This window comes from Canis lupus, chromosome 3, assembly GCF_003254725.2.
Source record: "Canis lupus dingo isolate Sandy chromosome 3, ASM325472v2, whole genome shotgun sequence".
Taxonomy (NCBI): Eukaryota; Metazoa; Chordata; class Mammalia; order Carnivora; family Canidae; genus Canis; species Canis lupus.
In genome coordinates, this window is record NC_064245.1 from 41,795,830 (window position 1) to 41,809,226 (window position 13,397).

The 13,397-nt window shown below is 43.7% G+C and overlaps 1 protein-coding gene across 2 annotated transcripts in view; it reads left to right on the forward strand.

Annotated features, from left to right (window-relative positions):
• Window positions 1-13,397, forward strand: part of IGF1R (insulin like growth factor 1 receptor) — a 302,920-nt gene that overhangs the window by 27,029 nt on the left and 262,494 nt on the right. Inside the window, exon 1 of one of the 2 annotated variants that reach the window (XM_049108436.1) lies at window positions 11,083-11,163. The exons of the other annotated variant lie outside the window; for it this stretch is intronic. Within the exon in view, the coding sequence (XP_048964393.1) occupies window positions 11,139-11,163 (25 nt within the window). The 5' untranslated portion in view covers window positions 11,083-11,138. Of the gene's footprint in view, window positions 1-11,082; window positions 11,164-13,397 lie in introns of those variants that run through there. 2 annotated transcript variants of the gene reach the window in all.

Genomic DNA, 13,397 nt, shown 5'->3' on the forward strand with positions numbered 1-13,397 from the left:
CCCTCCATCCACGTGGCTTTTGTCTTCATGTCACAAGATGGCCCATGTGCCTCCAGGCATCACATCTGTGTTTCAGGCAGGAAGAAAGAGGAAGGTCAAAGGCAAAGGGCAAAGGGCCAAAATCATGTATCAGCAAGCCCTGCTCAGCCAACTGCTCCTCCCTCTCACCGCCAGAACTGAGTCACCTGGGTTCCCCTAATTAGAAGGTGGGAGGTGGCTAGTGGACCTGCCATGGAGTTTGGGTCAGCCAAGCAGCATTGACTGCAGAGTCTTATTGTTTTGGCTGGTATATCCAGAATAGTACTAAATGCTGACTGTGGGCACATTTGTCTTTTTTGGCTTATATTAATGGTAATACCTCCGATACTTCCCAATATGTATGATCTCTTTTGGCTTAAGACAGGGTTTCATCATGCTGAAGAATTACCCATCTGATTTGTATGGGTGACGACTTTTTTTTTTTTTTTTTTTTCTCCCCGACCGCGCCTGCGCGACCTGTCTGGGTGACTTCTTAAGGATGGGTGTTGCACGTCATCAGATGTCATTTTAGCATCCATTTAGATTCAGATGTTGGTGTTATACTTAGTCTTATGATATGGAAACAGATTACCTGTTAGTAATTCCTCAATTCCTGGGATAGATAATTTTTGGTGGTTGTGGGCGACTATTTAGATTCCTAATTAAATTTGGTTTGCTAACATTACATTTAGAATTTTTCATCTCTAAATTTAAGTGAGATAATTTTACGGTTCTCTTTATATACTATCTTTTCCTGATTTTGCTATCAGGTTTATGTTAGCTTTGTCAAGTGAATTAATGACTTTTAACTTTCTTCTCTAACAGTTTATATAGTGTGGCAATACACTGTCTTTAAAGGTTTGAAAGAGCTCACTTGCTAAACAGTTGGAGGCTGACGCTTTTAAAAATGGGTAGTTCTGTGAGAACTTTAAAAAATTCTTCCATGGGTATTGGCGTTTCTCAGGTTTCTGATTTTTTGAGTCAATTTTCGGAAGTTAAACATTTCCAACAAAATCAGTTTCATCACATTGAAAGATTATAGCTCAGTTATCTGTAGTTTTCTTGATGGTGTTACTTCCTCATACATTTGTTTCCTTACGTATTTCTTTCCTTGTTTCTATTTTAAGTTGCTTTTCCCTTTTATTCTTGATTAGACCTGCCAGGACATGCTTTGTTTTGTGCTTCCCTCTGCCCTTTCCCCAAAGAACCAGAATTAATTACTTCCTTCTTTGCGCTTTAATGGCACTTTGCTTATGTTAGGATTCTGTCTTTTTACCCATCTGCTTTGCTGATAGATCGGGAGCTCCTCAAGGGCAGCTGCTGAGTCTCTGCTGTCTGTACCGTAGTTATTTCATCTACCTACCTGGCACCTGATACACACCTGATTCTTTACTTTTTGCCTCTTTACCCATGACTCTCATCCACCATCTGGTACTGTAGTTACAGGGAGGTTTTCATGGATTGCCATCTGTGCTATGGATGTTTCATGGACCTTAGAGGCTTTATGGAGAGGAAGATGCTTATGTGTTTGGGTTCATCCCAAAGGGTAGCCCCTGGATAAGCCTCCAAGTTGAGGTAGTATTATAATTATGGGATATATGGGGAACCCCAGAAAGTGGCTTGGATGGCCTCAGGTGGTTCCTGGCTGCAGAGATGGAAGCAGAGTTTAGACAACATCAGTGTGGGTGATGTCACATGTGAGGGATGGCTTAGGTCTTCTCAGGGCTTCATGCTCAAACCTCAGGCTATACTTGGAGGTGCTATGACATGCCCTTTGCCTCAGTGGAGAGCCTCACCCTGTGTATTGGTAAAGGTCAGTCTGGCTCAGTTTAATTTGAAATTCTCTTCGTGTCTCCTGATTTAGATCGATATCAAGCCAATCCTTTAATTTACTGATGTCTTTCTCTGATGTCAGCTGAATGACTTTTGGTATATGTGACCATGAGGAAATTGTCATTTTTCAGCAGGGGTGGAATGAGGGAGGAGAAGTGCCACAATTCCTATGGCATCCTGTGAAATCAATTTAGAATTTTGATGGCATCCTTGTACCCTTTCCTTTGAGCTAGGAGATTTTCTGCGTAGGGTGGAGAGTAATGAGGAAGGAGTTTGCTGCCCCTAAAGAGGTCCTTAAGCCTCAGAGTCTTTGTCGAGGGGCAGCATGAGCACCAGGGCAGACATGTGACCAGGTCTGCATCTGGAAACCTGCAAGGGGTTTGCCACTGTCATTTGGTTATAGAAAGTGTTTAGTGGTGATCTGGTTTGACATATTTTTGGTAAACTTCATCTCCCAAATCACAATACTAGGACTCTTTTATCTACAAAGATGACCTGAGCTGTTTTCCAGAAGGAACTGAGCTGGGAAAACATTCCAGGAGAAATGCCTTCCATAGGTTTGCTGAGGGTGTTTCTGTTGGATGAGCTAGTGTTCCATTTAGGGCCCAGAAACACCAACCTTCACACTGAAGAAGCATATCTGTGCTCCTGATGGGGAAAAATGTCAAATGTCATTATAAGGGGAATCTTTTTCTTTAAATAGTTGATTCAGAAATGTTGGAAGTTTTATTTGAAGACCTTGTCTACATTTTTACATTTTCCTTGGGGGCATGGAAACTAATATCTTTCTCTGGGTTGCTTTTTAAATTTATATTTAATGTCTTATTTGGGTCTCAAATGGAGTAAGTGGGGTTATACTTAACTTTTCTTCCTATGCATTTTACTCAAAGTAGCCTCTTGGGCAGCACTTCTGTCCCAAGAGTTGGTTAACATCTCCTTATGTTAGGACCAATCAGCGATCTCCCTACCTACCAGTATTCCTAGCTAGTATGCACTGCAGCCTCTACTGACCTCTTGGTACTGGGATGACTGCTTTGTCTTTCTCTTCCTCTTATTGCTTTAGGGATCCTATACGGGGATGTGTTTTCTGTCTCCTTAGAGTCTGACAGTGCCTGGCACACAGTAGGTATTCATTAAAACAGGTAGAATTAGGTTGACATTTCAAGAATCTTAGGGGAGTTCTGACTAGTTTGGGTGCTCAACTTAGCAAGGAGATGAAGTGCCTTTTCAAGGATGCACCTCAGTGATTCCTCAAACGATCAGGCTGTTTATTTTAAGATTCAGAAAGTAAAGTGTTCATTTGGCAGACCATGTCTTTGACAATCTGATGTTACCCATTTCTGTTGACTTTCCCCCAGAGTCCCAGATTTGGGGGGCTGTTCCTGCTCAGGAGGCAGTGAGGTTGCTGGCAAGTCCCCTGGGCCATGGAGAGGATGTGTGCTCGTGTAGGCACTGCCCAGCTGGGTTACAACTTGTTTACTGCTGTTGGTTTTTTAGGGATGAGGTAATCTTAGCTCAGCTTAGTTTAATACACAACAGTTTCATTTGTGGAGGAAATTGTTGTCTATTGAAGTTTTTAGGATGTTAGGGACGTTATGAATTGCAATCAAGTGGGTATCCTCTTATATAGGTGCATCTGACATGCCAATTTCACAAGCCCATCTCATCAGTCACAGTTGAATGGCAAGGTTTATTGTTTAAATTTTGTGTGTGTGTGTGTGTGTGTGCGTGTGCATAAAGTAAGGAAAAGAAGCCTTTATATAGAAACCAAATGGTTTTGGAGGCCAAGAAATGGCATGAAGGCCTTGATATTTTGGAATCTGGACATAATTCCCATTTCTTCTTTTTTACTTCTGATCTTGTGGACTTGGAGACAGCTGTTTAATCAAACTATTCATTGAAAATACTGAGATGTGATGAAATGCTAGTGTTGTGACCACTGGTGTGGATCCTTGGGACCAGTCCTGAGGGTGATGAGGCTACCCTGAGCAGCATTTTTACCAACTTGGCCTCTGAGCTGGAACCACGTGCTTTGTTCACTCTTGGTCGGCGTGCTGCCCATTCCTTAGCCAGTTGTTAAATCACTTTAGATGTGTTGACAACCTCAGAAAGTCATAACTTAGGAAAAAAAGTTCAAATTTGAAGAAAAAGGTAAGGGAATGATCTCCTAGTGAGACAACTTCTGCCTAAAAAATAAAAGCTTTGAAGACATAAATTCTGTGTTATAAACAACTTGTAATTTTGATCGTTTTCCATTGTAACTCCAACAGCCTCTATGATAGATCTTAAATATGTTTATCACAGCTGGAAAAATGCTTTATTGTCATCCTTGTTTACCATAATATACCACCTACTCTGGTTGTATCTACTGTAGTGCTGCTTTTTTGTTTTATGTTTTTTAAACGGGGGAGAGGGGGTTGCAGATGAACATAAATGGTACCTAGAAATTTGAACAGGAAAAAAAAGATGTATTCAACCAGTGTTCTTTCCAGGTTATAGCTAGACATCAGCTGGCAGCCTCCAAGCTGTGGTTTATTGAATAATACTTAATACTTAGCACAGCCCTCAGTGAAGATCTTTTTATGGCCTTTTCTGAATGTTTTACAAACATAACTAAAGCTTATCCAGATGAGAGTAGGGAGCTTTCTTTTTTAAAGGGAGCAAAATTTGGCCTTTGGGATGCTATAGTTTATAGAGAGTAGAAAGACAATTGTGGCCAGGGAGAGACCCTCTGTGTTCTGAGAAACCTTGCATAGGGTTTGGCCTCAATAAATCTGGGCTTGTAATTCACCCAGCATTGATATTTAGTGATTTTTTGGGGTAAATTATGGAGTCCCTCTGAGCATCAGGATATTTGGGAAAACTCGTGAGGAATTGGGCCCCATACTATATGCTCCACATGTACATTTCTTCTTCGTCCTTTTATCCTCCAAACCAGAGATTGTCCCTGCATTGATTCTACATAGCTTTAATTTTGCCCTGCTATTCTGCACGTAATTGGGTGCCATTTGTTAACAGAATTTGGAAATTGCAAATTCATTTTAATAATATCTTAGGCCAAGTGTAATGAGGAAAGTCAGTTATATGGTCCCAAATCATATTACAAAGCTAAAAGGAAACCCAGTTTAGATTATTTTATCTATTTCTTTGCCATCCCATCCAATGTATAGTGGAGGATCAAGTTTCACTAGATTGAAAAATCCAAAGATTAGTTCCTAGCATTTCAGAATTCCATTAACTTTGTAGTTGGAGCTACTGACTTTTAAAAAGAATGATGCTGTGTTTGGATTCATAGTCAGCATCACTGTGGTTTCTGGGAACTGAATGGAAATGGTGGATGGTGAGAACGAGAGCCCTGCAGTGGTATGTTGTGTTCCTCAGATCCCTGGAACTGCCCACTATGGGTCCTCACTGGGGCTGCAACTTACAAGAGCACAGACCCTAACTTCCAGCTTGAGTTGGTTGGCGCAGGGGGTTCAGAAGTATGGGGCACCAGCTTTGCTGGGGCTTTGCATCCTCAGCTTCCTGCATTTTTCTTCTCCTGCCTACCCTGCTGGGAAATCTCTTTCTCTTCCTCCTTTTTTTTTTTTTTTTTTTTTAAGATTTTATTTATTTATGCATGAGAGACACACACAGAGAGAGGCACAGGCCGAGGGAGAAGCAGGCTCCATGCAAGGAGCCTGACATGGGACTCGATCCTGGGACTCCAGGATCCTACCCCTGGCTGAAGGCGGCGCTAAACTGCTGCGCCACTGAGGCTGCCCGCTGCGCCACCCGGGCTGCCCTCTTCCTCTTCCAGCTCTTTGCTCTTTGGCATCTTCCCAGGGGCTCAGACATAGCCTCTCTTCTGGGCCTGCCACTGGAGGCAGCCCTAACTGCTTTAGTCTATGTGTGTATTTGCTGATTGCCTGCCTGAGTTCTCTGTGAGATGCCTTTTGAGAGCTGAGCCCCCAAGTGGTACCCCTAAATGCCATTGAAGATGGGAGAAGGGCGTGCAAAAGACCAGCATGCTCCTGGTGTTACGGGTCTGGTTCAGGGCTGGCAACAGGTTCTATTTCCTGCACCCCATGCAGCCTCATCACTGAGCCTTTGGGCTGTAGCCTATTTGGATGGTAGAGCAGCAATCAGTGCCCGAAACTACTTTGAACTTTGCCTAGAACAGACAGGAGCAAATGAGGGCACTTTTCCCCAACCCCCAATTTTAGTTGTGCACATAATGTAAAATTTACATATACATAACAAAATATGCATAAAATTGACCATATTAACCATTTTTAAGTGTAACCATTTTTAAGAGACGTTCAATACATTCACACTCTCGTGTAACCATCACTACCATTTATTTCTAGAACTCTTTTAATATTGCAAAACTGAAACTGTCCCAGTTTAACAAACACTGACTCCCCATTTCTGCACCATTTCCTGCCCCCCCTTTTTGGTAATCACCATTCGACCTTCAGCCTCTGAATTTGAATACTCTAGGTACCTAATACAACTGGGACCAAACTCTATTTGTCCTTTTGTGTCTGGCTTGTTCACTTACATAATGTTTAATGTTTTCAAGGCTCATCCACATTGTCGCAGGTGTCAGAACTGCCTTTCTTTTTTTAAGGCTGCATAATATTCCATTTTTGGTAAAAAAAAAATGACACTTGTATATGTATTCATTTGTCAGCAGGCACAGGGGTTGCTTCCACTGTTTGGCTATTGTGAATAATGTTGGTGTAAACATGGGTGTGCAAATACCTGTTTGAGTCCCCGCTTTCAGTTTTTTGGGTATATACCCAGAAGGGGAATTGCTGGATCACGCGGTAATTCTATATTTAATTTTTGAGGAACCACAATACTGTTTTCTACAATTGCTGCACTGTTTTTACATTCCCACCAGCATTGCACAAGGTTTTCCAGCTTCTCCACATACTTGTCAACATTTGCTGTTTTGTCTGTTGGTTGATTGGTAGTAGCCACCCTAATGGATATGAGATGGGATCTTATTTTTGATTGAGGGCACTTTAAAGTTTCAGCCAATTTTAATGAAGTGTTTGAACACTTCATGGGCACACACAGATTTAAAACCTGAGGGTTCTTGGCAGAGGAAAGGAGAGAAGTGTATGAATGACTGTTAGTAGCTGATTTTGTACTGGTCATTCATTTGCCAGATGTTTTCAGCACCTGCTCTTCCTCAGGCCTGTGCTAGGGAGAGAGAAAACAAATGCAGTGTAGTCCTTGCTGCCCAGGGGCTCACAGTCTAGTAGGCTAGTTAGTGAGTGCCCAGGCACAAGGGGGAGATGAGTGCAGCCAGGGGCCTGTGGCAGAGCAGAGAGTAGAGGGTTGAGCTGGCACTAAGGTGAATTTTTTAAAAAATATTTATTAGAGAGAGAGAGAGAGAGAGAGAGAGAGAGAACATGGGGGGAGGGGCAGAGGGTGAGGGAGAGAGAGAGAATCTTAGGCAGACCCCATGCTGAGCAGAGAGCCCAATGCAGGGCTCAGCCTCACAACCTTGAGATCATGACCTGAGCCAAAATCAAGAGTCAGGTGTTTAACCGCCTGAGCCACCCAGGTGCCCCTGTGCTGCATATTTTTAGAAACAGCTCTGCTTCATAGCATGAGACTAGGGCTTCATTTCCATACTGCTGCCAACTAGTTGGGAAATTGGGGAAATCCACTGAATCTCTTTAGAGCTCTGTTTGTTCATCTGTAAAATGGATATTATAAAGGTATAAGGCTCAAGAGTTCTTGGTTAGAGATCTGTGACTCAGGAGACCTGCAGATGGAATTCAGAAGACCTCTTGAAATTTCGTGCAAACTCTTTGTAAGTATAGTTCTTTGGAGAAAGGGCCCAGCTTTTATCAGACTTTCTGAGAGATGCAGGACTGGAAAAAAACATGATTGATCTCAGAAGCTCCCCTCCCCCCCCTTTCCATTCATCAGTATCCACATCTGGATAGCCCCTCCCTGGCCCTTCAGGTCTTCTCTCCCTCCTCTGAGTGGTGGGTGGTGACTTGGGCCTGCCCGGAGGTTCAAATCAAGTAAGCAGAAGCTTAGCCAGGGTTGGTGAAATTAAATCACTCTGAGAAAAATCGATGTTAGTGAAATTAAGTCACTTGATCTTAAGAGCAACATAGAAGATTTTTTCCATAGTCATTGTGCTATTTCCTCCCTCTAGGTATCTTACAGTTCTTTCTGTTGGCTTGTTTCTCATGTTCTTTGTGAGGAGAAGCAGCTTTGGGCACCTATAGACATCCCAGTTGGGGAACCAGAGGTTCATCATAGGTTTGATTAATCAGAAAATATCAATCCAAAGTATTACAGTCTCCTTACTGTTGGAGGAGACCTTGCCTAGTTTAAAAATGATTCAGAAGGCACGTTAGAATCTTGCCATACTTTTCTGCCATTGTGGGTATCAGTTACTACGTTCCTGTAGCTCTGCCAGGATGCTGCAGGGGAGGGCAGCATCCGTGCCCTACAGAGCCATCTTGGATGTAGAGATTCTGTTGCCAGCGGCCCAGCTAATGTGTGAGTGAGGACGGGACCCCCTCTTAGGGTGCTGTGGGCAGGGCTTCCGTGTTATGGCCCTGGAAGCAGGATGATAAAATGTTTGTTAGCTACTTTGGGACTGGTTTAAGGCCAAGGAGATGGAACACAGGAGGAATGGACTACAGAGCATTTATTGTCATTTTAATGATGATTATAATATAAAAAGGCATGCTTTTGGTAAGGCACTTAACCAGAAGGTAAGGTGCAAACCCACCGAGCCCCCTCCTCTCTTCTCTCTTCAGCTTCTTCTTTCTTCCATTCTGCTTCCTACAGGTAAGCTCTGCAGATACTCGCCACGCATAGCAAAATGTCGTGTCCTCAGTCTCTTTAAAACAGAAGTGTACAACTTGTATTTTTTTGATGTAATGTATCTTGGATATCTTCCTGTAGCAGAATAATCTACTTTGTTTTTAAAACGGCTTTGGGTGTACAAGTAATACATGGATATATGCTCCATGTAAAAATGAAAATGACACATCACAGCATAGAAGGTGGCAGCTGTAACCTATCCTCTCCCAGCCCCCCAGAGGCAGCCACCCCTTATAGCTCAGTGAGTAGCCTCAGGTGTTTTCTCCTGTGTGTGTGTGTATATATACCCCTGTATAACCTGGGGAGGGGGTTGGCAGGTGAGGAGGGAAAGTAGCCACAGAGCAATATAGATAGTTGTGGGTTTTTTTTTTAATTTTGTATTTTTTTTGAGGAGGGGGCAGAGGGAGAGGGGGAGACAATCCCAAGCAGACTCCCCACCCATTGCAGAGCCCTATGTGGCGCTCCATCTCACCAACCTTACATCATAACCTGAGCTGAAATTAAGAGTCAGACGCTTAATAGATTGAGCCGTCCAAGTGCCCCTAAAAACAAACATAAATACAGTCCCTATTGTCCTGAGTCTGTCTCTTTTATTTTATTTTATTTTTTTTATTTTTATTTTTTTTTGTCTCTTTTAATAGAACTCTTTTCTATTAGAATAGTTTTAGATTTACAGAAAAGCTACCCCGATAGTACAGAGTGCCCACATGTCCCTTCACAGCTTCCCCTCTAACACCTGGCATGGCCATGATACATTTGCCACAACTAGGGGGAATGTCCCTACATTTCTGTTTATTACCTACATTGAATACCTGATTTGAATCTCACCAGGTTTTGCCCAATAATTCTCCTGTTTCCCAGCATCCCAGACAGGGTCCTGCATTACATTTAGTCTCTGGGTCTCTGTTACACCCTCTGGTCTGTTACGGTTTATCAGACTTTCCTCATCCTTGGTGGCTGTGAGAGTTTTGAGGAGCACTGGTCAGGTGTATGTAGAGTGTCCCTTCATTTGGGTTTGTTTAATGGCTTTCCTATGGTTAGACTGGGATCATGGGTTTGGGGTGGGAAGACCCTGGAAATAAAGTGCTTTTCTATCATAGCCCATCCAGGGAACACCCTGTCAGCGTGACTGATCCCCAGTGATGTTAACTATGACTACCTGGCTGATGTAGTGTTCACTGGGTTTCTCTACTTGAAAGGGCTTTTAAAAAATCAGCTGTGGGGCACCTGGGTGGCTCAGTGATTGAGCATCTGCTTTTGGCTCAGGTCATGATCCCGGGGTCTGGGAATGGAGTCCCACACAGGGCTCCTTGCAGGGAGCCTGCTTCTCCTTCTGTCTAGGTCTCTGCTTCTCTATGTCTCTCATGAATAAATAAATAATATCTTCCCCCAAAATCAGCTGCATATTGATACTCTCTGTTCTTTTCAGCTGTTCTATATTGAGCACTGTAAGGAGCCCTTGGTAGTTTCTGTGAAAGATGGGCATTTAGGTTGTTTCTCAGTTTTTGATTTTATGAATAAGATTCTAGAGAATACGTTTTGTCTGTTTGCCCCAGCTGTGTGAGGGAATGGGTCCCTAGAAGCAAGTGGTTGGGTCCCAGGTTTTGGGAATTCCAATATTTGTGATGATGTTGCCTTCCCAGAATGGCTGTAAATGTGCCGTTTATACATTGCCTTGTGTCCACTCAAGCTTGGTGTTATTAGATTCTCAATTTTTTGTTAATCTGATAAACTAAAATGTTTTAGTTCACACTTCTCTAATCACGAAAAGTGTGTTTATGATGCCCTGGAAACTTTAATGTAGATGAGCGCAAGAACTGGACTCTCCAGTAACATTTGATAAACATCTATTTAGTGCTAGACCCTAATAGAAAAAAAAGTATTGGGATCTAGTCTCAAGGAATCAGACCCTTCATTAAAAAATTTTTTTCCACAACCTCTACCTAATATATTCTCCTTGGTCATAGGCCAAATAAGTTAAAACGTAAAAATAGGTTTTAAATGTGGAAAGCACTCGATACATACTCTCCAGGTTGTTAATTTTCCATTTTATACAGTGGTGAGAGTTGCTGTCTTGATGGTATGTGGAGGCTGTTAGGGAAGGGAGAAATACATCTTGCTCTGGAGTACTAGGGGATGCTGCATAACGTGAGCCTGGGTGGGATACAGGAGTAGTCAAGCCACAGGGTCCTCAGTCTCCAGGGTCATTGCATTTTACCAGGGCTTTGGCTTATGTCTCATTTGTCCAGGCATTGCCTTCCATAGTGAGCATGGAGGGGCAGGTGGAGCATGTGTAAGCCCACTCCCTTGCCTCTAATCCTCTTTCTTAATCCCACGTGAACACCCATTTCTCAATTCCCTTTGATCTGCTGTTCCCCAGTGATGCTGTGACTGAGAGACCCACAAGGCTGGGTCTGGAATGAGCAGAAGGCATCAACGGCATGAGGTGGTGTTGGCCATGGGCAGGTGAGCATTAACCCTACCTGCAGATGGTGTCACCTGCGTGTGGGGGAACAGGATTTATTGCTCTATGGTGGGGATGCAAGGCTTTTGTTTAGATTTTTTTTTTTCCTTTGAAAACAACTCCATTTGAATCATGTACCTTGAGCGTGGTTCCTTGGCAGGTCCTGGGGAAGGCTGGTCTGCAGATTCTGAGCATGGCTGCTGTCCAGCAGCCCCCGCCTCCAGCTGCACAACCCAGAGGATGCTGCTGACTTGGTCACTGGTGCCCCGTGGGCAATGGTGTCCCCAGTGCACTGACCACAGAGGCTGGCCTTGTCAGAGTGCCCATAAGTGGGGCTGGCTCCACCTCCCCAGGACTTGTTTATTTCCTGGTAGAATGATCATCTGTTTTCTGCACTTCCCTGCTGTCTAGGGTAGAAACCTTAAAGGCTGCACCCTGCCTTATCCTAAAGATAAGGGAAAATGGGAGAAACTGTGGCCTCTCTCAAAGCTCCAGTGGTGGGGTTCCTCCACTTCACCTGTCTTTCTGGCTATTATCTGTTATCCAGTAGCACGGAGTACTGGCATTTACCCTATTGCACTTAATTGCCATGCTTTTATTTAATTTTGTAAACTAAAATGTATCCTTGTTCTTGTCTACATATATGTACCATGCTACTGCCTTTTTAGCAGATTAACACAGTAACATGCTGGGGTGCAAAGAGTGCAGGGAAAGGGAATTGGAGGAGTATCAGAGGGGTGACCCCACTGCCTCTTTTGTTCATGGGTACCCATGTCATGCCAGGCACATTCATTCTCTATGACAGTCTATCGAGTGGGCATGCGTGTCACCCCTTTACTAATGAGAATGAGCCTTGGGCAGTCTCTAGGGGCCTGGCTGTACCACTGTGTGGCTTTGCAAACACCTGCCACCTTCTTGAGGTGAGTGGTAATGGCAGGATGGCTTTGCCCCCTTCCCTTGGGGGCTCCACCTGCAGGGTCCTGGCCCCAGCACCCCTGAACCCACTTGAATGGAAGGCCTGGGTGAGAGGGGATGCAAGATGCTGGTGGAGGGAAATTTCGTCCCTCATATCTCACTAAGTGGTTTGAATGTAAGAGTTGCTCCTGCTTGTCCAAGTTTTGCATATAGTTGAGAGTTACATTGTTTTGCAGCCTGAACCTGCAAAGGAAAAAAAGAGCTTCTCCATTGCTGTAGAAGAACATAGAGATTTTTTCTGTTGGCTGGTAGCTCTATTAACATTAGAGCATCTGTGTGATCTGAATTTCATCATCAAATGAACGTGTATGCTGAGGTTGAGGGGGGCTGACTTCTCTGTGACTTGTGGAGGAAAGTTTGACCTAAGTAGAATTGTTATAAAGAGCGAGGTATAGAAGGAAAACTATTTGAGAGTCGCGATAAAGGTGGGTTGATGATTTCATGGGAAGGCAGGGAGCAATGAGGGGCAGTTGTCTGATGGAGTTGAAATCCTGTGTTCCAGATTTGCGAGCTCCGTCTCCATCCACCAAGGAAAACATCACATATACAGAAAGATTTCTTGTAGTTGGGTGAGATTGTGTTTTCTGTCTGTTTTTTTTCCTGGTGGTTTGTGAACAACAACAAAGGAAGAATTTGACATTCTGTAGTGGAGTTAGCTTATGGCAATAGTATATGCTTTTCAGTGGAACTCGAGGTAAAAAATGAGAACCCCCTTAGTCACTTTCTTGTCCCTTTATGTGTGGGTGGAGATATCTGTAAGGTTCTTTACAGGTTTCCTTTGTTGTTTTCCTGTGACAAGTCAGGGCTTCAGGCTTGACTGAGTGTCTACCCTGAGAGCCTTTAAAAGGGGTGCCTAACATGTACGTGGAGAGGGGTTCTCGCACATATGCATCTGGCGGTAGCATCTTTGCCACCTTGCAGTGCATCTGAAGAGGAATTCTCTGCTCCAGGATGGTAGGAGGAAATCAAGATTTAAGCCTCGGCTCTGCACCCCCCCCCCATAGCAGAGTGGCCCCTGTGGGTTATTTGGGTGTTTAGTCTCTGTTCTCAGTTGTAAATGAAGCGAAAGACACAGCTACAGAGTTATCAGTAGTAAATACAATCAAGCTTAGAAGAGCGCCACAGAAATTATTACCTCTCTAGGCAGTCCTGCCTGTCTTCACATAATCCTACTGTGTGTTCTCATATGGAGCCCACATCTCTACCAACCGACTGCACTGTTGGTCTGAGTTTTGTGTTCCCCTCCCCCATCAGGGTCATG